Raw genomic sequence first — 23,096 nt, forward strand, 5'->3', positions numbered from 1 at the left:
GGATTAATAAATCATTTAAAATGCAGGTGCCTTTTGTAAGCAGCTGTGGAAAACAGTTACGGGCAGGGGCAGAGTGAAGCCAGAGGGGAGGGCTGTCTAAAAGTAGGCAAAGGATGTGTAAAACAAAGGAAAAGAGGTGACAACCACTTACAAAGTTAGCAGAGCAGCACTTGCACATTTCTGGCTATGGGTGCAGGCTGATACACTGGGAAAGAAGAGCAGTAGCCTGGAAGGTTACTGGATTACAACTGCTCAAAATGTCCACTTCTGACTGGAAAAATAAATGCTGCTTGTATTACATATCTGATACATATTTATATGTTGAGGTTTTTAAAGAAAAAAACAGACACTCAAACACGTGTTGTTTGCCTTGGTGCTACTGCTGGCAATCTAGGTGCTTATGTCCAGATTTCTGATCTGCTTGATCCTTGGTGTTTAGGATCTTCATCTGCCTGAGTATTTAATTTGCCTGAGAAGAAGCCAGTCAATGCTGTGTTTTCTAGCCCACTGGCTGCATTTGAGACTAAGTGCAGCAGGCTGCTGCTGTTGCATGTGTGGTGAGGCTTTTTTATCTTATTTTGTGTCAATATATTATGTGCCGGTTATGGCTTTGCAGAGCCAAGACGTGTGACAATGATCTTATTATAAAAAAACCCTTGTGACTTCAAGCAGTATCAATGATCTCAACATTAGCAATGCCAGTAGCACATGTAAAGCTGCATCCTGGAGATATCAGTATCTTTATGCTGATGCAATCAAGCAGGCACAGATAGAACTGTAAAATGCAGTGGGGGAGAGCAAGGAAGCAGATAAAGCATCAGATAAACTCATGCTTAAAAATGCCATCCTAAGCAAAACAGGCTTTCAGCCCTGACCAAGAAGTCGTGGACGGGTAAGAGTTTCTTTGTTCTGATTCTCACTGGGCTCTGGAAAGAGTTGCCAAACAAATACAGATATTTAGTACTTCCTCGTGAAAATAAGTCGCAGGGTGCTAAACTGGGTAACAGCTGTTTTCATATCAAGGTTTATTTCAATGGCAATGTTTTGCATATACTTACAGGAAGAACTTCTTGTTTTTAGCAGAGCCCAGATCTATTTACAGAATGAAACTATACTGAGAGGAAGAGAGAGGTGGGGACCTTACTTGTTTCTAAGTACCAGTTTTTATGTTGGATTTAAGCACATTCTCAAGGGGAGGTAAACAGTGTGCACATAAAAGAGGAAGAAATCAAATTCAGATATGCTAATACCTATCCAGTATTAAAATGTGTAAAGGCATAATTTATTGAGGGGATGGGGGATGGTGACAGAGACAGAATGCAGGACAGCACAGAGTTGCTGCTGTAAAAGACCAAACCTGTGGTTGCATCTATTGGGAGCATTTTCCTGCCTGAGACAGTACCTAATACCAGATGCTTCAGAGGAAGCCTTCAGAAAACTTTCATGCATGAGCTGACACAATGCTCTTGCAGCTAATGTTGAGTAACTCCACATAGATATGTTTGTCTGGGGTTTTGTTCCTTCTTCTCTCAAACTATGTGACCATAACCAAACACAGCATCATCTGAGAACATTATGTAAGAATCCTACACTGCCCGTGCCCAGCGTGTAGGCAGGTAGAGAGCTCAGTTGCTGCAATGAAGCCTCTCATGAGTCTGCAATCTGTTTTGAACACCCTAGTTTGGAGTAACTGCATTAGGCCACGTCCTCTGAGGAATCAAGTACCTCTTGAGCTGCAAGACGACCCGCTCTGTAGTAGCTAATCTCACCTGACAGTCTTCCCTGCACGTTATCTCCGTGCCTACAACTACCAGCTGGCAGTAAGGCGACTACAGAGCCTTACTCTCGTAGCAAGAGCCCGCGCACCGGAGGGCGGCGGTGGGGCAGGGGGAGCCGGGGCCGCAGGGCACGTGGGCGGCGGGCGCCCTCCTCCGCCGGGCCCATAAAGGCGGCGCGGACCGTGGGGCAGCGAGTAGGGTTTGTCGGTGGGACGGAGCTGCGCGGCCCCGGCTCCCTCCGTCCGCCCCCTCGGACTGCCGGAGCCCTGCCCTGCCCGGGCAGTGGCCGAGCCCCGCGGCCCCATGGACATCTCGCTCAAGTACCTGCCCGGAGGGCGGGCGGCCGCCACCGGGTGAGCGGAGCGGGACGGGACGGGACGGGACGGAGCGGGCGCGGCGCCGTCCCTTCGGGTCACCCCGCCCGGCGGGAGCGGGGTCAGGGCGCTCCTTCGCCAGCGGCTGCGGGAGGGAGCTCAGCCCCTGGGGCGGGGGCCCGGCCCATCCCGCCGGCGGGGGCCGCGATAGCGGGCGTGCCCCCTGCCCCGGGGCGGCCGCTGCGGAGGGGCCGGGGCAGCGGGCGGAGGTGGTGCTCCAAACTCTTGTTTGGGTCTCCTGCACGAGGTAGGTCCTGTCCTCCCGCCGGGGAGGCCGGTGAGCAGCGGTGAGGCTCGGCCGGTGCACGGAGGGCACGGAGCGGTCCGTGTGTTCCCCCGGTCCGGCTGCGTGGGGGCTGCGGCGGCTCCTCCCTCGGCAGCCGAGCGCTGGGTGACCTTGGCAGCTCTGCACAGGGGGGCTTTCCCCTCAGTTTCCGAGTTCGCTTTCCTGAGAAGCGCGAGGCGATGTCCTCCTTTAGGCGAGTGCTGAGCTTAGTAGAGATCGTGAAGGTGAAGCCCAGGCTGATACCTAGAACGCAATTCGGTGATATTCCCCCCCCATTTTTCTCTGCTTCTTCCCCCCCTTAACACCTCATCAATCTCGTTAATACCTCTTCAAGAGCTAGAGCTCAAATAGATAAATGTTTCTAATCTGGAGCTGTGATGGACACTTTCAGTGTTGCTGTAGTAGTGAGTTACTCGTTAAAAAAAACCGACTGTGCTCACTGACTAAGTGTATTTTAGCTACTTGATGCAATGGGGCTTTTTCTGCTAGATGAAGAGCTAAGTATTAAAAACGTATTTCATGAGTAGGTAGCTGCAAATTGTAGTCCTTACTGTTGAAACCTCTTCCTTAAGCAGAATGCAGAGCCCTGAAGTGCCTCGCTACAAAACGTTGTCCGAACAGACTGACCTACCTGGCACAGCATTGCAGTGGTGGTTAAAGTAATGCAGCTGTTAGAATTGAGTTAGTAACAGTTACTATATATGACACATGACACCTGGATATGCATCTAAGCATGCAGAGTAGAGTTATCTTCATTCACAAAAAATTTGCCTCTGTCAATGTTTTACAAAGCATACTATGGAAACCTATTGAGAGGTGTTAATTACACTTGTGCATCTGAATTGAATTGTTTAATATCTCTGTTTTGAGCTAGGTGCTTTATTTGGATTATTTTTAGATTATCAGCCTAATAACCATTTGGTAGAACTAGATAGTTAGTTTTAAATGTGATGTCACTGTTAATCTCTTGGAGCTTTTAAACTTCTTTAATGCTTTGGTTGAAGGTTCTAGTTCTGCAGATTTAATACAGTCTATTTAGATGTAATTTTGAATATATCCTAGAAACGAATGGATTGAAAAACAATTGCTGTATTTGAGCTGTTGCCAGTGAATTATTTCTTAAATACTACAGCACAGAACACTTGTTCTATACTGGAAGACAAAGTCCAACAGTTTTTTGTTGGCTTGCACTCTTTTTAGAGATCTGTCATTTTTGATATACTTTCACTGGAAGCTTGGGAAGGATTTTGCTGAAGTCTTGGAGTGGTCCTTATGTCATACCCTCCTGCTTTAAATCTCAACCAGATCCAGCTTTTCTCTTTCTTTCCCACCTACTTCTATGACTTTCACTCTGGGTTAGCTCTTGTTCATTGTGTACCCACACAAGTTTCTGCCCGTTCAAGAGAAGCTTGTACGGGAGCAGCGATGTCTTTGGGTGTCAATGCAGGATTGAAGTTCATGTGTACCTGTTTCCTTAGACAATGCTCACAGCAATAATTATCATGTGCGTTTGTGTCAGGTGTGTTTACGTTTTTCAAAGTTTTTGTATCTTAAACTATATTTAAGCTAGTCCAGTATGTTTTTAGTATAAATTTAAATAGGGATGCAGTTCACAGTTTCTTTTTCTTGAAAACTTCCCATGCTTTTCCTACCTCAAAACCCAAAATCATCTTACCTCCCATCATCTTCATGAATGATTGATTTAAGGCTGTGTAATAAGGATGACTTTTGAACTTCTAATGTTAAAATAGATTTTTTGGTTTTTTCACTTCCTCTTCTGAGGAAACATCACAGTGTCAACTTAAATTTCTCTTCTTGCGGGACAGCTGGTTCTAGCAAATCAGATGTGCTTTGTGGTCTACAGTTTTGGCTTAAATAACTGTACACTTCAGACAGATGAGGACACAGAAAGTAAAAATGCATCTGAAAACTTTTGGGTTTGACCCTGAGAGAAAATGTTATCCTTTATAAAATTCAGAACATCGGGAATGATGTTCTGAATAGTAAATGGGACTGATAATCAGTCAGTGTCAAATATAAACCTCTTAACATAAAGGGAGGAAAAAAATTACAAGTTTCTGATCTGTGTGTGAAATAGGAAAGTTCTGAAAATTATGGTACTGGAAGATAGGGTTAAAATGATTAGGAGAAGGGGAAAGTTTTCAATGTCCTATTCAGCTGAGAAGGAGAAACATAAGGTGATTTAAGACATTTACAACAACAGTCCTCTGTGCTTGGTCCTCTGATTTTTGCATGCCCAGATATTTAAATAAATAAATGACTATGAACTTAGCCCTGAAAACTGCATGTTAATAACAGAAATGTGTGCAAAGCGTGCTCTGGTTGTTTAAGATGCTTTTTTTCTGCGTGTAGAATGTGGGTTCCCAAATCTTCATTCGCAAAGCCTAGCCATGATGATGAGAATGTGGGTTATTCAGACAGATGTGTTAATACATTTGAAACAGAATACATATTTGTTTCAAATATGTATTTTTAAGAAAGAGAGAAATGTCGACTTTATATTGCTATTACAGATACTCTTATTTATGCCTGTTTCCTGATAGTTAGTCTAAATGCTGTTCTGATGATCTAATGTGGTTGAATGATTTTTAATGATGTGATCATAGGGAAATATTTTTTGCATTTTGCTGTAAAACAAACAGAAAACTATTTCAGACCTTTTATGTCATGTGGTGATCTGAGGTGAAACTGCATTGAGGAAATTGTCTGTCAAAGCATTCTGTTGGTTTCTAATTAATATGTTATTTATGGCAGAAATATGATGACTCAGTCAGATTTAGATCTGAAAGAGACGGCTTTGAAAGAGGATTTGAAGTTTTACTTCATGAACCCATGTGAAAAATACAGAGCAAGACGTCAAATACCATGGAAACTGGCTTTGCAGGTTTTGAAGATACTTATGGTTACTACACAGGTAATGCTTTGGTTTTACTCTTAATAAGAGTAGCAGTGGTGTGCAAGAGAAGTAGGTATGTGATTCTGGGCCTTTGCCATCCCTGGATATTTGTTACTGACTTGAACTTCCCACTTAAATCCATAAAGGAAAAATACTATGAAAGGTGTTTCAAGGGGGAAGAATAACATAGGTTACAAAAGCCTCTTGGAGATTTTGGAGCAGTATTTGACCAGGTACTTTGCTTTTTTGGCATAATACTTTAAAGCAAATTACTCTTCCCATTAAATCCAGCACTGTCTTCAGGCTTGTTGTCATGTTTTTAGATTATAGTTTCACTGGACTATTTCAAAAGTGATATTTTCTGACCTCTAATCAGAAACTTGAAACGTACACGTTCAATGTGGAAATGCTATGGACTGTGGTGATGATGGGATGACTGGGCTACAGGAATTGGATGTGCCCCTTACTTCTGTCATCAAATAATGCATTTGAACAGTTGAGTACTGGTTGAGGTGCTAGGTAGAGGCAAAGAAGAGGGTGTTTTTCAACTGCGCTGGTATCACGGTGTAGTTGGTTGTTTTACAGTCCACTAATAAATAGTGACTGGATGTGAAGGGAAGCAAAATGGGACACACATATAAGTAGAACTTACTTTTTCTGAACCTTTGAAATGCAAGACTGACATCTGACAGTTTGCCAGAACAGCTAAATATATGTGCTGAATTGTAGGATTCCAGGTTTGTGTTTGACTGGCCCATTAAAATAAAGCATAACTCTGGCTTACATGTCCCAGTGCTTTATCAACTGTGACAGGCTCTCTGGCCCCACTTGGTGGGGTCTGGCCTCTGCTGCTGCCATGCTGTGCCCAAATCCTGATGGGGCTCTATCCACAGGCAGGAATAGGATTCAGTGGTTGGTCTTTCTAGGCAAAAGTTCAGGTTTTTTGCTTGCGGTTTCTCACTCTTGCTTCTTCCCTGCTGTTTGGGGCTTGGGATATCCTCCTGCTGCTGTGCCTATGAAGAAACTCTTGTTGCTTGGTTTTTCAGCTTCTAGGCTCTGTTTGTTTTCCTTGGTGATGGGGGGGAAGAATGGGAATGTCCATATAGTAGGGCAACACGTGGCCTCAGTAGTAACTCTTCTGTCTGCTGTTGCTTCTTGTTAAAGCCTCCTTAATTAGCATCTGGGTCAGGCAGGTGATGCTTTTGTTGCTGTAGGGTCCCACATAGATCTGCTCTAATCCTATGCCATGCCAGAGGTAGAAAAGGTGCAGGAATTTGTCCTCTAGCAAAGCAGACCATTTCAGGGGTAGTAGGCTGTGCTCTTAAGTTAGCTCATCAGCCATTTGCATCCTCCACAAAGGTTTTGGCAAGTTCCAGTTAGAGTTTTTGGTCCACGATATGTAAAAGTTGCACGTAATGTAGCTGTCCATTCAGTTGCTGTAAGTTTTGGAATCAAGATTTATGTTTCTCTTACCCTGCATATGGTAACCTTGACTTTAGTAGTCTTATGGCATTAGCTAACAAGTTCTTTGCTCTTATCATAGCAGAGTTACAGCAACAGGCACCTGTCTGCTTTGTATTTACTATAATTGAGAGCTGTTTCCAAAATGCTGCTGCTTGACCAGTGTACAAAATACATATGTGTGTGTGTTGGTTGTTTGTTTTTTTTCTCATCAGCTTGTTTTTTTTGGTTTGAGTAACCAATTGGTGGTCTCATTCAAAGAGGAAAACATTGTCGCTTTCAAACACCTGTTCCTGAAAGGCTATTCTGGACTTGATGAAGATGACTACAGCTGCAGTATATATACACAACAGGATGCTTATGATAGCATTTTTTATGTTATTAATCAGGTAAGTGTGTGTGTGTGTGTGTGTGTTTATAACTATGTTATAGCTGAAGGTATAGCTATAAACTTCTGCTAAGGTTCTGGTTTTCTGTTTCCATTCTTGAATTTCAGTTTTGATATTTCAGTGAATCAGTGTAGATCTGGTGTCCTGAAATTCATGTGCAACTGTCTGCATTTTTGTCTCTGGAAGATGAATCCAAACCAGAATTTTATTCGAGTAGTGCATAATACCAAAATCCAGAAAGTCTGAAAATCTGTCATCTTGCATGAACTAAAACCTTGGTTTAGGTCTTACTTTGAAGACCTATAGGCCTGAATATACCTATGCATGGTATTCAAAAAATTTGTGCTTACAGTTATACTGAATTGCAGCTTTGTAGTGAGCACCAGGGGCCTCAGAATGGGGAATACAGTACTTCCAGGAGTGTAGGGGCACTTGCCTTGGTTAGGGATGGTATTTTAAAGAATAGTCCCTTTACAATTTTCAGAGGAAAGTGAACAAATCTAAGATGAAAATTCAGTAAACATTTTTGTATTTAATATTAATACATTCAGAAGTTATAACATGAAAGACTGCCTGTGGAATATGAAACGTCTCTTGTGTTTGGGGATGATGATAAGTCCAGAAATGATTAACCCTGGATGAATGGAAAGTGGCTTTAAACTTCCTTTCATTTTCACTGGCCTTGGTACATCAGCTCTGATGCTTGGATTAAAGCAGTCACTGCTGCCACTGTCAGCTATGCCCAGAAGCATCTGGGATTTGCAGGGGAGCAAAGGGTTGTGCCTCATTCTTAAACACCCACTCATGTCAGGCCCCTGTGCTCTCTGTGCTACAGCAGAGCCATCAGCAGATCAAATGTGCTGGACTCTCACTCCTGGCATGTTAAATGAGTGGTGAAGTAGTTTTCTCAGTCTCCCTTTGAACTCTCAATGTTACCACTGTTTCTGCAATAAACTGTGCTTTTTTTACTTCCTTGCTTGCTTTGTCTCACTCTCCTTCTTTTGTAGGCACTAAGACTGAGGTGAAGTCCAGATACAAGACAGTAGAGAAATAATAGCTTTATATCCTCAAGAATGAGCCAGTGTGTGATACAGGCATCACAAAAAGGTCTCTTCATAAGATGTTAATGTGGTATAAATGTAGTCATATCGTTTAAGGAGATTTAACCTGTGAAATCTGTGTGCTTTAGTGTCATATGGAATTGTGAGGCTTTTATACTACATGTAAGAATTCAAAAAGCATGCCTATAGGTGAATTTTATGACTATTGTTACTTTCATTTGTTTGTTTTTAAAGAGTGCCTTCTGGGAAGAGCCAAACCAGATGACTCCCAACCTAAAAGCAAGGGTTTTTTTATTTTGAGATGGGCAGCTAGAAGCCATGGATTTTGGTGCTTTGTTTTGAGTTTTAATTTGAAATGCATGATTGGGTGGGTAAAGCTGAAGAATATGATATTACAGAAGATAGTAACAGTGCACAGCAACAAACAACAACAAACCAACAACATAAAAACCCAAACATACTTTTACACTTGGAAGAGTACAAAGGTTTTCCTTGCTTCTCTACTGGGTTCAGTCTGGAAGATTCTATTATGAAGAAGCTGTGTGAAGTTGTTACTCTTGTGCCCTGCCCTGTGGCAGAGGCTGTAGGACAAGGATGTCCTGCTGCCTGCTTTGTCTGGGGCCGCTTAGAAATGTATAAACAGGAATCTTGCTTTTAGTTTTTCACAGTGTTGTTTGAAAGTGGCATGTGGGTAACCCAGTGCCACGTGCTGTGCTGTTGGGAGGGCAGAGCCTGAGAGCACACGTGGACAGAGCAGTGGCTGCTGCATGCAGTGATCTGGAGATGTCTTCAGAGGGGTGAAGAGCTGTGACTAACTACTGTTTCCACTCACTTGACCTGCCTTAGTCAGACTGACAGGGTACAGAGGCCATGCTTTTTCTCCTGGGCTGTCTAAACTTGTTGCAAGCTCAGCTGTGAGTACTCGAAGCAGCACTGCAAGGCAGAGCTTGGGATAGAAGTGTGGTAGTTTCTGTTGCAGTTCCTTTTGGACATGGAGCATGTGGCTGTTGATGACTGGTGGGATTCTGTACCCCCCAAGGTGGGCTAGTGGCCATAATGCCCATAGGAAGGGGGGAATAGGATGACACCGAATGATGCATAATAAAAAAATTCATGTCAAAGGGGAAAATGGACTAATCTGTATCAAAGCCAGCTGAACATTTTTTTTTTTTTTTAAGAATAGGAAACCTTGTCTAACTTACTTCAGGCCTCTGAAAAGCTAAATGCTTTCTTGAGAGCAGACCAGTGCTGTACACTGCCCTGAGCTCTTTCACTAGGTGGGGTAATAATAAAAACTAATCAACTATTGTGTTGATGCCTTCTTCCTCAAAAGGCCATGGGTCTATCTGGCTTCTCTTGGACAATGTTAGCTGATGGGAAGCTAAGCTGGCAGGCAGCTCACTGCATGGTTAGTCATTGATCTTCTCAGCTGTTGAGGAGCCAAGGGCCACCAGAAGAGCTGTGCTCCAGGGGTTTACCTCATTTGTGCGGGACTGGAAGGTGTGAGTCCAGGGATCAGAGGGGAGACAGTAGACACCCAGAATGTGTGGAAGGCAAGTCAAGAGAGGACTGGCCTTAAATGAAGTCTTGCTGATGCTCAGGGCTGATCCATGTTTGGACAATGCTTGCTTTGGCAGAGCTTTATTTGCTTCCACTTTTAGTCCTTGTTTTCCAAGTGTACGAAGAAGGTGACTTGTGCTGTATTTGGAGTAAGTGGAAAAAGTAAGTACCTTCCTCACAGGCATGTTTGCAGCTGCTTCTATGCTTGTGTAAAGCAGGCAGGTTAAATTATGTTTGGAGGCTGCTCAAGCTCTGTGTATGTTCCTTGGTTGCTGGTTATATAGCGAATGCGTGACTTCCCTCTTCTGTAGTCACACAGGGAGCAGCTTTGGTTTTGTTCTCAGCACGGATTTGATAAGAACTGCGACTTGGATTGTATGTAAAGTGATCAAGTTTCAAGTGGTGTGAAAACTATCACTTTCATGAAAGCATAAGATATCCCTGGAGTGTGTGTGGTTAGCAGCAATACTGCATTGAAGTCTCTGCCAGGCATCTAATTAAAAGCTGTCTGCTGGCTTGCTGTCTGGCACATCTGTGATCATTTGCAGGCAGCCCAGAAGGTACAGGGCTCATGGTCACTGTGTCACCAGGATGCCTGTCACTACTAATTAGTGGCCAGAGGCCCTCTAGTCTGTAAACTGAGTCATGGGACTTCTGTCTCATGGGAAACTGTTATGTGAAAATAAAGATTTTTTTTTTTTTAATGTAAAAACCTGTATTGATACGCAGAACTTTGAGATTGCAATTTACTATATAATGCAAAAAAGATGACTATCTCTAACTTCCACTTCTGCTTTTGTTTCTAAACTAGTACAGGCATTTAAAGAACATATCCCTGGGGATGCTTGGTTATGAAGGATCAGGTTTAAAAATCTGTAAACAACAGTACAAGAGGGGCACAATGCTTCCATCCAATGATACGCTGAACATAGATGTTTCTACTGAAACAGGTACAATACTGTTGTACTTAAAAAATGTCTTGCTGTGGAGTACTTATATTCTAATGCTATATCAGTAAAGCTTAAAAGCAATAGCTTTTTGTGTGGCAGTTACAGGAAAATTCCCATGCCTCTTGCCTATTTCCTTCTTGGTTTTTAGTACCTATCTAGAAATGGCAGCTGTGCAGATTATAAAAGGCTCTCTTCAGCCACTGTCATTGGTTTGTAGAGGTCTTTAGGGTTGATGATGGGGAGTGGGTTTTTTTGGTGTTTGTTGGGGTTTTTTTAGTTGTTCCTTTTTTTTTTTTTAAACACAGCTCCCCCCACTCTGTGCAGAAGGTTCAAATACAGAATTCTGGGTGCTGCTCAGTCTGTACCATCAGTGGGTGTGTGGGGGGTGTGTCCTTACTGCCTCTCAGAGCTGAGTCCTGACTGCTTAGCTGCTCAAGAGTTAATACACAAACCTGCTTCTGACCCCACTAGGTGGGCCTCTGTATGGATAGATTTGCTCAAAATTAATGTTTTGCCTGATTAGGACTGTACACCCTGATTATCTCAGTTTTGTGCTACTTTTTATGTGAAGTTTTTAAGATTACATCTTTTCTCTTTCCAGAATGTGTCTTTTTAAAGCCAGAGGAGCTAGCTGATAAGAAGGCAGAACTGAAGCTGAACTCTTCTTTTTTCAATCTTGAATTTTACAGGTAAAGTGATGGGGATTTTTTTAGTATTTCAGCTTGTCCTTTCACATTAATTTGGTGGATTCTGATTTGTGCAATTTGTGTATGTGTGTACATTTTTTTATTTTATACAATATTTAAATATTTTTATAAACTTTTTCAAACATCCAGGCTAATACAGGTTGAAATCTCCTTCAAGCTGAAAGGCATTGCTCTACAGACAATCCATGCCCGTGAATTGCCTGACTGCTATGCATTTCAAAACACTGTAAGTGAATATGGGCTATGGCACTTCCAACACTGTGTGTGTAATGAGAGCTTAAGCTCAGGTGTAGGTGTCATCCTTGTATTGAGACTGCAAGAGAGATGCAGTTGAGCATGTCCTGGCCTTTAGCCCTCCTTCCCAAAGGCTGCTGAAATAGTGTTGCTATGGTACAGTGTTGTTTTGTAACATGTTCCAGTTGAAACTTTATAACCTGAGAAGGGAATAAGGAATTGTTCTTCTAAAGGTTAAATGTAAAGTTTGGCTTCTTGGAATACTGCTTGTTATGCAATATATGTCATGTTCTCAAATTACATCTACACCATCATTTATGGTGACAACTTTCTTAAAGCTTACCTGACCAACAATATTAACACATACTGTGTCCAAAGCACTTAGCAGGATTTGTTTTCTGGAATTAAATCTTCCTAGTCTTGTTTCTGATACAGTTCTGTATTTTCAGATAACTTTCAATAATAGAGCCCACAGTGGAAAAATCAAAATCTACTTTGATAGTGACACTGATATTCAGGAATGCAAAGACTGGCACATATTTAGCCCTGGTAAGTATGGTGCACGTGTGTTTGCATGCCAGCAGTTATGCATCTCCCAGCACTTTCCCTGGTCTATAACAGTCTGTCCAGCAAGACCTTGGCCATCCCGTTCATCCTCCTCCTGCCCTTAAAACAAGACAATGCTACCTGCCTAATGCGACTCATTACCTCTTGCTAATTAAGAGTTAGGAAATAATTTCTTTTATGAGAGTGTTGTGGTGAGATGGCACATGCAAATCTGTAGACTGCTGTGTGTTAGCAGTAAGCTCTACCTGCAAGGGGGATGTTTCTTCCGTAGATTTTTAATCGTTCTGCTCTCTGAGATGACTCAAATAATTTAATTCACTAACACAGGTGAATTTGCAACTGAAACCTTCTGCAGCTTTCAATTTTTTTTCTCTAACTAAGTAAAGCTTACTATTTCTGAAAGTGGATTTTTTTTTCCACTGCTGCTAGATTTAATGATGTGTGTGAGCAAAGGCTGGCATCTGCCATGTATTTGTAGTGTTAAGACTTGGTCTGACAGCTCAGGAATGTGCACTAAAGGCCCCTTAGAGGAATAGTAGCTGTGACAGCGCTGTGCAACTGCTTCTCCCATGTGTTGACTTGTTGTAAAGGACTGTGATGGAGCAATGTTTTTCAGTGTGCTATAGAGTATCTTGATTAAAAAATATGTCAAGTGACCTGCCTCTTACCTGGGCAAAGCCAGCTTTTCTCTGATAACACCACGTTGTACTGATATTAAAGTGGTATCTTATAGTATGTTCTGAACAACTACAAAGTGTCCTGGCTCGCATCTGTGTACACTAATTTTTTGTGGCTGTCTTTCAACTAGTTATTCCTTAGTAGTTTATTTTGCATCTAATAAGTAACTGGGGAAGCATGCATAATTCTGTAACACAGATGAGTTGAAATGCTATTACAACAACTAAAAATGAGTTTTGGTCTGTATTTCATGTAGTTAAAAATGTATGTTGTGAAAAAGATAGGGACAATTGATGTGAGGAAGCAAAGGAAAACACCTAATTTGCATTCACATGATGGCTTCTAAACTTGTGGATGAAAAGAATACTGTACAGAAAGTCAAACAAGTTTCTTATTGCAGACCAAGGTGGGAATTTTCTTTTTAATTTAATGATACAGGCCAAATCTGCATTTCTTTTAGCCCATGTAGTTGTAACACTGTGAGAGCACAGATGGATAGGTGAAAAAGGGGATACCTGTAGTAATATACCCATTTTGGGGTTTATTTTGAAGAACTTGAACTTGCTTTTTGTTCTTGTGGTCCAACCTCCATGACTGTCTTGATGTAATTCTCTGCTTAGTTGTGCTTAAGGTATGCTTGCAGGAAGAATATATCTTACAGCCCATCTGTTTATGGGATGAGAGTGTTCGAGCACATTGTTACAAAATGTAGCATAATTTGCATTTAAAAAGATGTGAAAAAATTAACCTTACTTCATTTCTTTGACATTTACAGTTCTCCAGAAGAACACTCAGTATATTCTAGTCTTTGATGGATTTGTCATTTTATGTTGCTTTACTTCTCTCATCCTTTGCACACGATCCATTGTTCTTGCCTTGAGACTACAAAGGGTAAGCACAGTGCTCGTGATCTCAATACTTACTTGGTCTCTGCCTTCTTTGCTGCTGGTCTTTTGAAGGGATATGTTTGGAAATGTTGAGTAACATTTTTTTCAGTTAACTCAAAAAATCTGTTGTGAGATGTTCTCATACTGTTACCTCTGAACAATTGCTAGCTGAATTGGTTTTATTTCTGTTTGTGTAGTGCTGTAATACGGAGTTTTTGTTGCATCTCTCAAGGGCAAAAGAAGGACACTTTTTTGTCCAGGATTTTACACAAAAAGACTTCTGAGTCTTTGTACTGTGAATATGTCCTGCACCTTCAAAACATAAATTCCTTCTTCTTTGGTTCAGAGTAGAATTCCCATAGAGGTTGTGTTGTAAATTAATGTCTTAATGAACATCCCTCAAAGCCAGCTCTAACTGGAGGGAATGTAAAGCACAGCATATAGTCTGACTATGGCTGGTTGTTTTTGTGGTGTGGGTTTTTTTTTGATTGTTCATTTGTTGTTGTTGTTGTTTTGGGTTTTTTGTTTTTTTTTTTGTTTTTTTTTCTTGTTTGGTTGGTTTCTGGGGTTTTTTTTGTCTTTCTGGGGTTGGAACCACCCTTTTTCAGTTCTTCTTTCCTTCTTCTTGCTTTATAATCCCTGATCAGTCTGCTGTCACCTTCTTCTCTTCTCACCCTCCTTTGGAGACTGGGACTAGCCCTGTCCAGCTTCCTCTCAAGTCGCTTGCTGAGCTTTATGTAAGCAGACTTGTTTTTCGTGGTCAAAATACTGGTGCAGAAACACAAGCTGGACCCTGAGATGTGCCAGCTTGTATCTAGTAATTAGCACAAACTTTGTAAACACATGGCTTATGAAAGTTAGAAAAAGAGTCCAGCGTAGGTAGGATATGAAAGCACAGATACTTGTTTATCTTGCTCAATATATCCTTTTTGTAGCTTGGAAACAAGACCAAGGGTGAAGAGGACACAACTCAACAAAGGCATTGTCGAACTGCTGTCAGGAATAGGGGCATCACATCTATTCATGAGCAAAAATGTGAAAGCAGATGGGCAGTGTTAGGCATGGAAGTGATATTGTTTGCTCTATTGGAAATGAGAACTCTTGTCTTGTATTTGAGTTATTGCCTTTTTCAGTTCTTTAGTTCAATGGCCTTGCTCTGTTGGAGGGGGATAGAAACTGTTGTAAAGGAGATAACAACCATGGTTAGGCTAGGGGGGATTGGTTATGAAATCAGCTGTTCTGTGGAAAGTTTGTTTTCACTGGCTTAAACCCATCTTAATTTTTTTTTCCAGTTTATTTCTATTGCTATTGAGAATTAAACTATTATTCCAGCAAATACTATAGGAAAAGGGGGTATGTGAAACTTGAACATTGCTATACTAGGGCATCTGTACATATTTTTCATCTCAGGTGACCTGTAACTAAACATCTAAATTCTTGTCTATAGAGATTTGTGAATTTCTTCTTGGAGAAGTATAAGCGTCGTGTCTGCCATGCTGATCAGCTGGAGTTCATAAATGGGTGGTATGTCCTGGTAATTATCAGTGATGTGATGACAATCATTGGGTCAATCCTAAAAATGGAAATAAAAGCTAAGGTGAGATTTTAATACCTCAGCTAAAATACTAGCCTTGTTACAACCATGTGTAATGTGCTTTAAGGTGGGGACAAATGAAAGTGAGCTATAATAGTCAATAGTCATCTGTTTGCTTTTGCCGGTTCATTTCCTAGTGCTGCTTTGACTAATAACTGCTTTCAGTCACTCAGTTTCCTAAGTCTTTCAATAAACAGTGCTAAGACCCCCAATCCCTGGTATAGGACATGTGGGTAGACAGTTCCTATGAAAAAAACCCAACAATATGTGTTGTTAGTTCTGTAAGAAGTAGTAGCACATACTAGTACAGGGAAACCAAGAGTCATCCCCTTGGGTACAACAGGGGTCTTGATGGCTTGTAGGGCTGCAAAAATGGCTGTTACAGCTTGCTTTCCTGGCAGTCATAGGCACAGACTGTCACCTGCTCATCCCAGTCTGGGCTTGCTGAAATCAATGTGCTTTGTTCAACTGGCAGCTCTTCAGGAGGCCTTTTGGGTTTGTTTGTTTTTGTCTAGTTTGTTTGTTTTTTTTCTTCAATAGATGCGTGCCAACAACTCATGTGTTCAGAAAACTTTGTATTCTGGGAAAAACAGAGTAGGTAGTGTGCTGCTGCTGTTTCACGTGTACTAAGGCTCAAAGGGCAGGTGCCCAGAGTGGCCTTCAGAGGAACACTCAGAATCCTCTGGCTATATGGTGAGGTGGGGATTGAGGGTAGGAAAACTTGAGCTAGATGACTATCTTGTGCTTACTGCAACCAGTTCTAGCCTTCTAAAGTAAAGTACAAGTAGATTTGGTTATAAACTTCACTGTAGTAAAAACAATGTTCAGGTTCTGAACATCTGACAGAGAACCTATTCAGAGATGTAAATACATGTGGCATGAAAAGGTTTGTAGTCCCAAGGCTCACATTTCATTTAAATGATGGCTTATGTTTGTCTGAATAGTGAATGAGAGCTTCTTTGCCTAACAATAGCATATAGTAACCTTTTTTAAACAAACATTGAGTTATTAAATCTAATTTCAAAACTGTTGTAACCAAACTAAAGGCTTTTGTTCTTCCAGACTTCATGCAAAACTTCAAAAATATCAGCATAGGTGTACTTTTATTTGCATCATGGTTGCATTTGAATGATCTCAGTAAATAACTGCAGTTCACATTGATCTGATTTTTGTGATGTAGCAACATCCTTTCAGTATTGAACTGCCCCACTTTGTTTGAACTGCTGGAACTTGAATAGCTGTCAAGCTGACATACCTACTGCTTTGTAACTTGACTACCTGCTCTATTTGGATCCCTCAGAACCTCGCAAGTTACGATGTCTGCAGCATTTTACTGGGAACGTCAACTTTGTTTGTCTGGGTCGGAGTCATCAGATACCTGGGATATTTTCAAACCTACAATGTAAGGCGGAAATCAAATGTCTAATAATTAAAGCATATATATATATATTTATGTCACTTTTATCCAGGTCTCTCTAATTTTTCTCTTCTTTTTTTCTCTTTTGCTGCACCCTGGCTTGCAGGTACTCATTTTAACTATGCAGGCATCATTGCCAAAAGTGATAAGGTTCTGTTGTTGTGCTGGGATGATCTATCTTGGCTATACTTTTTGTGGTTGGATTGTCTTGGGACCTTATCATGAAAAGGTATGTCAGCAGTATCACTCCTTTTCTGGTCTAATGATGTATCTGTGTGTGTGTATAGCTCCAGTTATAACAACAGAAATGCATGTTAAATTAATATTTCTGTATAAAAGCTGTAATGTGAACATGGGAGTGTTTTTCCTTCCACACATACCTTCTGCCACCTGCTCCTTTTAACAGAATAACTGTATTTCTGCTTTTACTGTGTGCTTGAAATCAGTGTCACCTCCTACACCAAGCTGTTTTTGTAATGAGTGGATGGTTTACCCAGGCCTGGAGAGGACTGAAGGGAGACCTCATTGCAGTCTGTAACTTGCTCGTGAGCAGAAGAGGAGGGGCAGGCACTGATCTCTGCTCTGTGGGGACCAGGGACAGGACCCGAGGGAATGGCCTGAAGTTGTACCAGGGGAGGTTTAGGTTAAATATTAGAAAAAGGTTCTTCACCCAGAGAGTGATTGGGCACTGAACAGGCTCCCCAGGGCAGTGGTCACAGCACCAAGGCTGACAGAGTTCAAGAGGCGTTTGGACAATGCTCTCAGGCACCTGGTGTGACTCTTGGGGATGGTCCTGTGCAGGCCCAGGAGTTGGGCTCGATGATCCTTGAGGGTCCCTCCTAACTCAGCATATTCTGTGTGATCTCTTTCGCCCTCTTCTGGCAATTCCAGTTCAGTTCACTGTTCTTTTTTTTTTTTTTTTTTTTTTTTTTTTTTTTTTGGAATCTCCTTGGCTCTGACTTTGTTTTTCCAAATCTTTCCCATGCCATGTAACTTCAGCCCCTAAATTATGACTCATAAAGGGGTGGATGAATGCTTGTCTTATTTACTTTGCTTCCTGTGTGTGGGGGTGTTGTGTATGTGTTTGTTTGTCTTCCTCAGGTTAGTATCAAAGTATGTGCCTGGCATGTCTTGTCTGAAACCTGGGTGCAAGAGCAAGGCTTCGTACATTCTAAAACACAAGCAAAAACCACCCTAAAGCCTGTTTGTTTTTCCTCTTGGCAGATGCTCTATGTGACAGTTTGCAAAAAGTCAGGTTCCTGTTGTGTCAAGTTCTAGATGTCTGTTAAAGACTGACAGATGTATGAGTTCTCATTCTTGATCTCTGGTTGCACACAGTATATATGTAACAGAGAGACATGCTGCAGTGCTTGATTCGGATTCTTGTGCCCCACATCCTCCCGAGCTGTTAATTCTCTCTTTTGAGCAGTGTAGGTATTCAGTCTGCACATGTTCCAGGTTGATGATGATGTATTTCTCTGTGGGATGCTGAATGCAGTGGGATCCTCTGCCAACACTAGAGGCTCAACTGTTTAAAACAGGCAGAGCATAAGTACTGTTGTAACTTCCCTGCAACAAGTATGTTAATCATCCTGCATTTTGTGTTTTGTCAATCCAGGGTCTTAGAGGTGAGCAGTCCTTAGCAGGTCTCTGTCTGCATCAAAACTTGTGGGTTGCTCAAAAATTACCCATACCATGCCCCCTTTCTTCTCAGATAACGTACTGCTGAGTTTCACATGGCTTTAAAATTCAGTAAAAACAATAATAACAAAATAAGCCATAGGTGTAAAACAGACCTGCTGTTCCTGTGCAACCATATGTTGTCCTTACAAGTATGTCTCTTGACACCTTCTCAATATAGGGCCACAATTCAAGTGAGTGTAGTCATGTTTCTTCATTGATAATAGTCACATTAAAGCACTGTGCATTAATTCGTGTGGTCTAATAAAGTACAGTTAACGAATGCAGTTATTTGGAGAGCCAGGGCAAGAGGGGACAGTGTGCTTACTGGGTAGCTGAATGGAATTTAGCCTCAGGACACATTCCAGCTTGGGGAAAAGGAGGTTAGAATTTAAGAGGATGTCCTTGAAATGAAACCATGATTTTTGTGAGGGGTGTATTTCAGTAACTTCACAATCCAGCTATAGATTGTACCTACAGCTCAGAAAGGGCTTTCTGAATAGATTATGTTATTGCATGACAAATTTAGTTTAGACCATTCAAGCTCTGAAGGCCATATACTACCACTAATTCCTTAATACAGTATTGATTTATTACCCATACTCCAGTAATGCTGCAGAGCTGGGAAACCAGAGGATGTGGATTCTGTTCCCAGCGTACTACCACTGATTTACGGTATAGATTCTGTGAAATCACTTTATCTGTGCTTTGGCAAGTGGAACGATATTTTTCTGCTGGCCTAAAATTGCTTAAAATTCAGTAACTTTAACTTTCTGTAGTGGTCAGATATTGACTGTTTTGCCTGTTGAGCATCACAAGTTTATTTCTTGATAATAAATCTTATGTCTGATGTCAATATCACGCTTAGTCAAGATTATATTTCTACATGGCTCTATTGCTGACATGTATGTTTTGGCCTGAATATACAGTAAAGTGTGGTAGCATTTAATTGTCTGGGTTGGATTTTTTCTTCTGCTATGCGTAAAAGTCAGAAGTGGGGTGGTTTTTTTAACTTTCCCTTTAAATATGGGTGATCTGATCTTCACATTCTACTAATAACTTGTACTCTTTATTTTCTAGTTTGAAGATCTGAACACAGTGGCTGAATGTCTGTTTTCCTTGGTTAATGGTGATGATATGTTTGCAACATTTGCTCAAATCCAGCAGAAGAGCACGCTGGTGTGGAGGTTCAGCCGGTTATATCTGTATTCCTTCATTAGTCTGTTTATATATATGATCCTCAGCCTTTTTATTGCACTCATTACTGACTCCTATGACACCATAAAGGTAAAACGTTTGTTTTCTGTTACATTTCTAATCAGATTTGTATTCATTCTTGTTAATCACTTAAACACCCTACTATCTAGTATTAGTTATGATGAGATTATTGAAATCTTTTAGTTTAGTCTGTGTCAAAAGTGGGAGGATGACTGGGTAGTCATTCAAATAACTAAGCAATAATTGGTTTGAAAAATTATCCTGTGTGTGTTTCAATGTTCTGTTTTCTGCTGCTTCATCTGGCTTCAAGAGTATAACAGCTAATGGAAGTGTAAATGGAAGGATGAGTGGAAAAAACTTAACTTTTAAGTATAGATACGTAGAGCTATATAAGCCTTGTTTGGAGTGAATGTTTCTTCTCATGGCATCAAAAGATGAGGTCAGGAAAGGTTTGCTGGTATCTCAGAGATATGCCTTTGGCAGGAGTTTGGCAAGGTTCAAACAGATAACTCTAAAGTCATTTAAGATTGTCATTAAGATACATCTGGCTTGCTTAATGTGCTGCTTGGAAATGTATGGTTAAAAGGAAATGTGTTCTCAAAGACCCTTCTCATTCAAGTTAAAATTGTGCCATCCATTTCCAGTATGAACAGTCTGAAAGTGCAGCCAAGTTTTCAATAATTACCTTTTGTTCTTGACCTCAAGTGCTGTCTCCCCTTTGTGCTCCTGATAGCCTCAGTGACCAATGGGAAGGCAATGTGGATCATATTCTTCAGCTCTTGTCTTTCTTGTCTTGGTGTCAGAGAAACAAGCCAGCAGAATAAGACTGGTCTGACATGAACTACAAGTTCCAGACTGAGCAAGAGCTCCACTTTCTAAGCATCTCCAAATATAACTTAACTGTTTGTGCTTCTGAGTTTACTGGATGATCTGACCTGCAAAACAGTGGTTTGCTGTTACTCTTCCCTCTGAGCACTTCATGTGGATCAATTGGGAGCTATTTCAGTATGCTGAACTTGTGTTTTTCATAGCATTTCTTCAACATGGCAATGTTGAATATCCACACTAGGGCCTTTCAAATCCAGCATTAGAGTTCTTAGGGAAAACGATCCCAGGGCACTCACAGTGAGCGCAGCAGCTCCCTGTGAACAAAGGAGAATCAATGCCAGTATGACCTGAGATCACTTGCTTGGCCTTATGGACAGCAAACAAAACATAAGAGAATCTCTGAACAATATGAATTTTCTGTCACTTAGGTTGCTTTGTTCCACCAGCTATATATGTGGTGTTTCTGGGATGGGATTGGGTTTTTTCCTTTCTACAGCAATACTGGACAAATGAACCAAATAGTCTGGTTTTACTATCACATGCTACAGGAAATTTTAGAACGTTTTGTGCCCAGTAACTTCTCGTGTGTTATAAATAAAACACTACTTCTTTCAGAAATACCAACAAAGTGGTTTTCCAGTAACAGATCTACATGAATTTCTAAAAGACCATGACAGTGCTGGCTACAGAAAAGACCAGACTTCTGTGCCATTCATCTGCTGCTGCAGGAGGTCAGTAGTGTGTTTTCCTGAGAAGTAGACCAGTTGGCATCTCACTGCAGAGTGCTGTTTCACAAATGCTGGAGCATCCAGAATTTAACCTGTGTGATGTTTGGATGCTTTTGTTCCTCTTGTACTCTACTTGGTGTTATATCTTTAGTCAGCTAATGATACAACAGTTTTGAGCTTAAACACATGTTTTAAGTGTTATACTCTTAGGAAAAATACCATGGAGAAGCTGATGGAAGGACTGTGGAGTATAGCATGAAACTACTAAGGATTCAGGAGCAAACCAAGTCTCTGCTTCTTAGGGTTTTGCAAGTCAAATGTTTCTAAAAAGCTTTACTGCTAAGCTTGGAGTAGTAGCAGAAAGTCAGAGAATATGTGATTCAGCCAGGGATTGGTGCTTAATCCCAAAGCTACAAGGCAAACTGTTTGAATACCATCTGTCAGAATATTGGAAACACAGTGGTGTCTTGCTGCTGCCAAACTCAGGCCTGGCAGTGGTCCTTTTTAAGGTGGTGGTGAGAGATGAAAATCTCATGTAGTGTTTCCTGGTCTGAGAGTTGATTCTTAGAATTTTATGTCTGAGGACACATAACACCTCACAGCCAAAAAGGAACATGTGAGATGATGGGCAGGTACCCCAGCAGTTGTTGTGGACACTTGAAAGCCAGCTAGTTAACAAGAACTCCAGCCAGGTACAGCTTCAGGTTTCATATGCAAGTCATTGTTCAGAATGAGAGATTTTTGTCTGCTGGACCACAATAAATATACTTCACTGTAATACACTGCACAGTATTGAGGGAACAACCCTAGTAGTTGGAGTGAAAATCTAGAGCTTTTGCTACTGTAGCAGTTTCTCCTTGATTGTCACAGTGCAGGTGTTGGGAGTTGCTGAAATGGGAGAACATAGAACAGAAGGATCAAAACTCAATTTGTATGGGTAAATGCTTCCTATTGCATTTCTTGCTGAATGGATAATTGTGAATTTTTTTCTCTTGTAGACAACAGAGTGATGATGACTTGATACTTATTAATTGATGACTGCACATTGAAATTCACCACTAATAAATGCAAAGAGACCCTAGTGGTACGGAGAAGAATAATTCTCCAAATTGCAATGAAACCCACCATCTGGACCTGCCTCATGAACAGACTAGTCTTACCTAATTAAAGTTTTTTTGGGAAAAAAGATATTAATGTGACATCACTGGCTAACCATCAAGAGACCCCAGAAGCTGTGTCTGGAGGAGAGCTGTGAAGAACTCTGTATTCTTGCTTCAAGTTCTGTCACATTAAAGAAGACATCCTTGAGCATTGTCTATGGGAGCTCTGTTTGCTAATCAGCTCTAGGAGGAAGGAAAGTGGCCCTGAATGAACTGTTGTTGTTAATAAGGAAAAGAATTATACGAAAATAATTTTTATAAAATAATTCTGTGTTAAAAAGTATTAAATAAAAGGTAACCAAGAAAAGAGGAGTTTTTCACTTGAAGTGATGCATTTGTACTTGGCACATTTCACTTATTTGAAATAAATTTCTGTAAAACTAAAAAGCTGCACAAAAGTGCAAAATAATTGCGGTTCTCCCTCTTGTATATCATTTTAACACAAACCACTTATAGGTCACAGTCTGTTCTTTAATAGCTTTACTAAAAAGCAGTTAGTTATCCTTTTTTTGGCTGTCTCTTCTATTATACCCACAATATTTGATTTGTACTGTGTCTGGATTAAACTTACTGCTTTAGCACTTCCAGTATAGTAGTGCATAGGTATTAGCCAAGTACTTCT

The 23,096-nt window shown here is 41.0% G+C and overlaps 1 protein-coding gene across 1 annotated transcript; it reads left to right on the top strand.

The window, feature by feature from the left end:
* The first annotated feature begins 2,037 nt into the window (after positions 1-2,037).
* Positions 2,038-22,860, top strand: MCOLN2 (mucolipin TRP cation channel 2). Its single transcript, XM_027719931.2, has 14 exons — positions 2,038-2,131; positions 5,214-5,373; positions 7,032-7,205; positions 10,638-10,776; positions 11,378-11,465; positions 11,613-11,709; positions 12,167-12,266; positions 13,738-13,853; positions 15,297-15,446; positions 16,744-16,845; positions 16,967-17,089; positions 19,621-19,827; positions 21,202-21,317; positions 22,313-22,860. The coding sequence occupies exons 1-14, from the start codon at positions 2,082-2,084 to the stop codon at positions 22,347-22,349; spliced, it is 1,659 nt and encodes a 552-aa protein (XP_027575732.1). The 5' UTR covers positions 2,038-2,081; the 3' UTR covers positions 22,350-22,860.
* Positions 22,861-23,096: the final 236 nt, after the last annotated feature.

Source organism: Pipra filicauda, unplaced genomic scaffold (genome assembly GCF_003945595.2).
Source record: "Pipra filicauda isolate LSUMZ 115617 unplaced genomic scaffold, ASM394559v2 scaffold164_size1636381_pilon, whole genome shotgun sequence".
Taxonomy (NCBI): domain Eukaryota; kingdom Metazoa; phylum Chordata; class Aves; order Passeriformes; family Pipridae; genus Pipra; species Pipra filicauda.

What these genes read in the sequence shown, in the direction of transcription:
- MCOLN2 (XM_027719931.2), top strand. Translation starts at nt 2,082, where the DNA reads ATGGACATCTCGCTCAAGTACCTGCCCGGAGGGCGGGCGGCCGCCACC. An exon ending in CTGGCACATATTTAGCCCTG is followed by an intron (nt 12,267 to 13,737) that starts GTAAGTATGGTG and finishes TGACATTTACAG; the next exon opens with TTCTCCAGAAGAACACTCAG. An exon ending in AAATGGAAATAAAAGCTAAG is followed by an intron (nt 15,447 to 16,743) that starts GTGAGATTTTAA and finishes TGGATCCCTCAG; the next exon opens with AACCTCGCAAGTTACGATGT.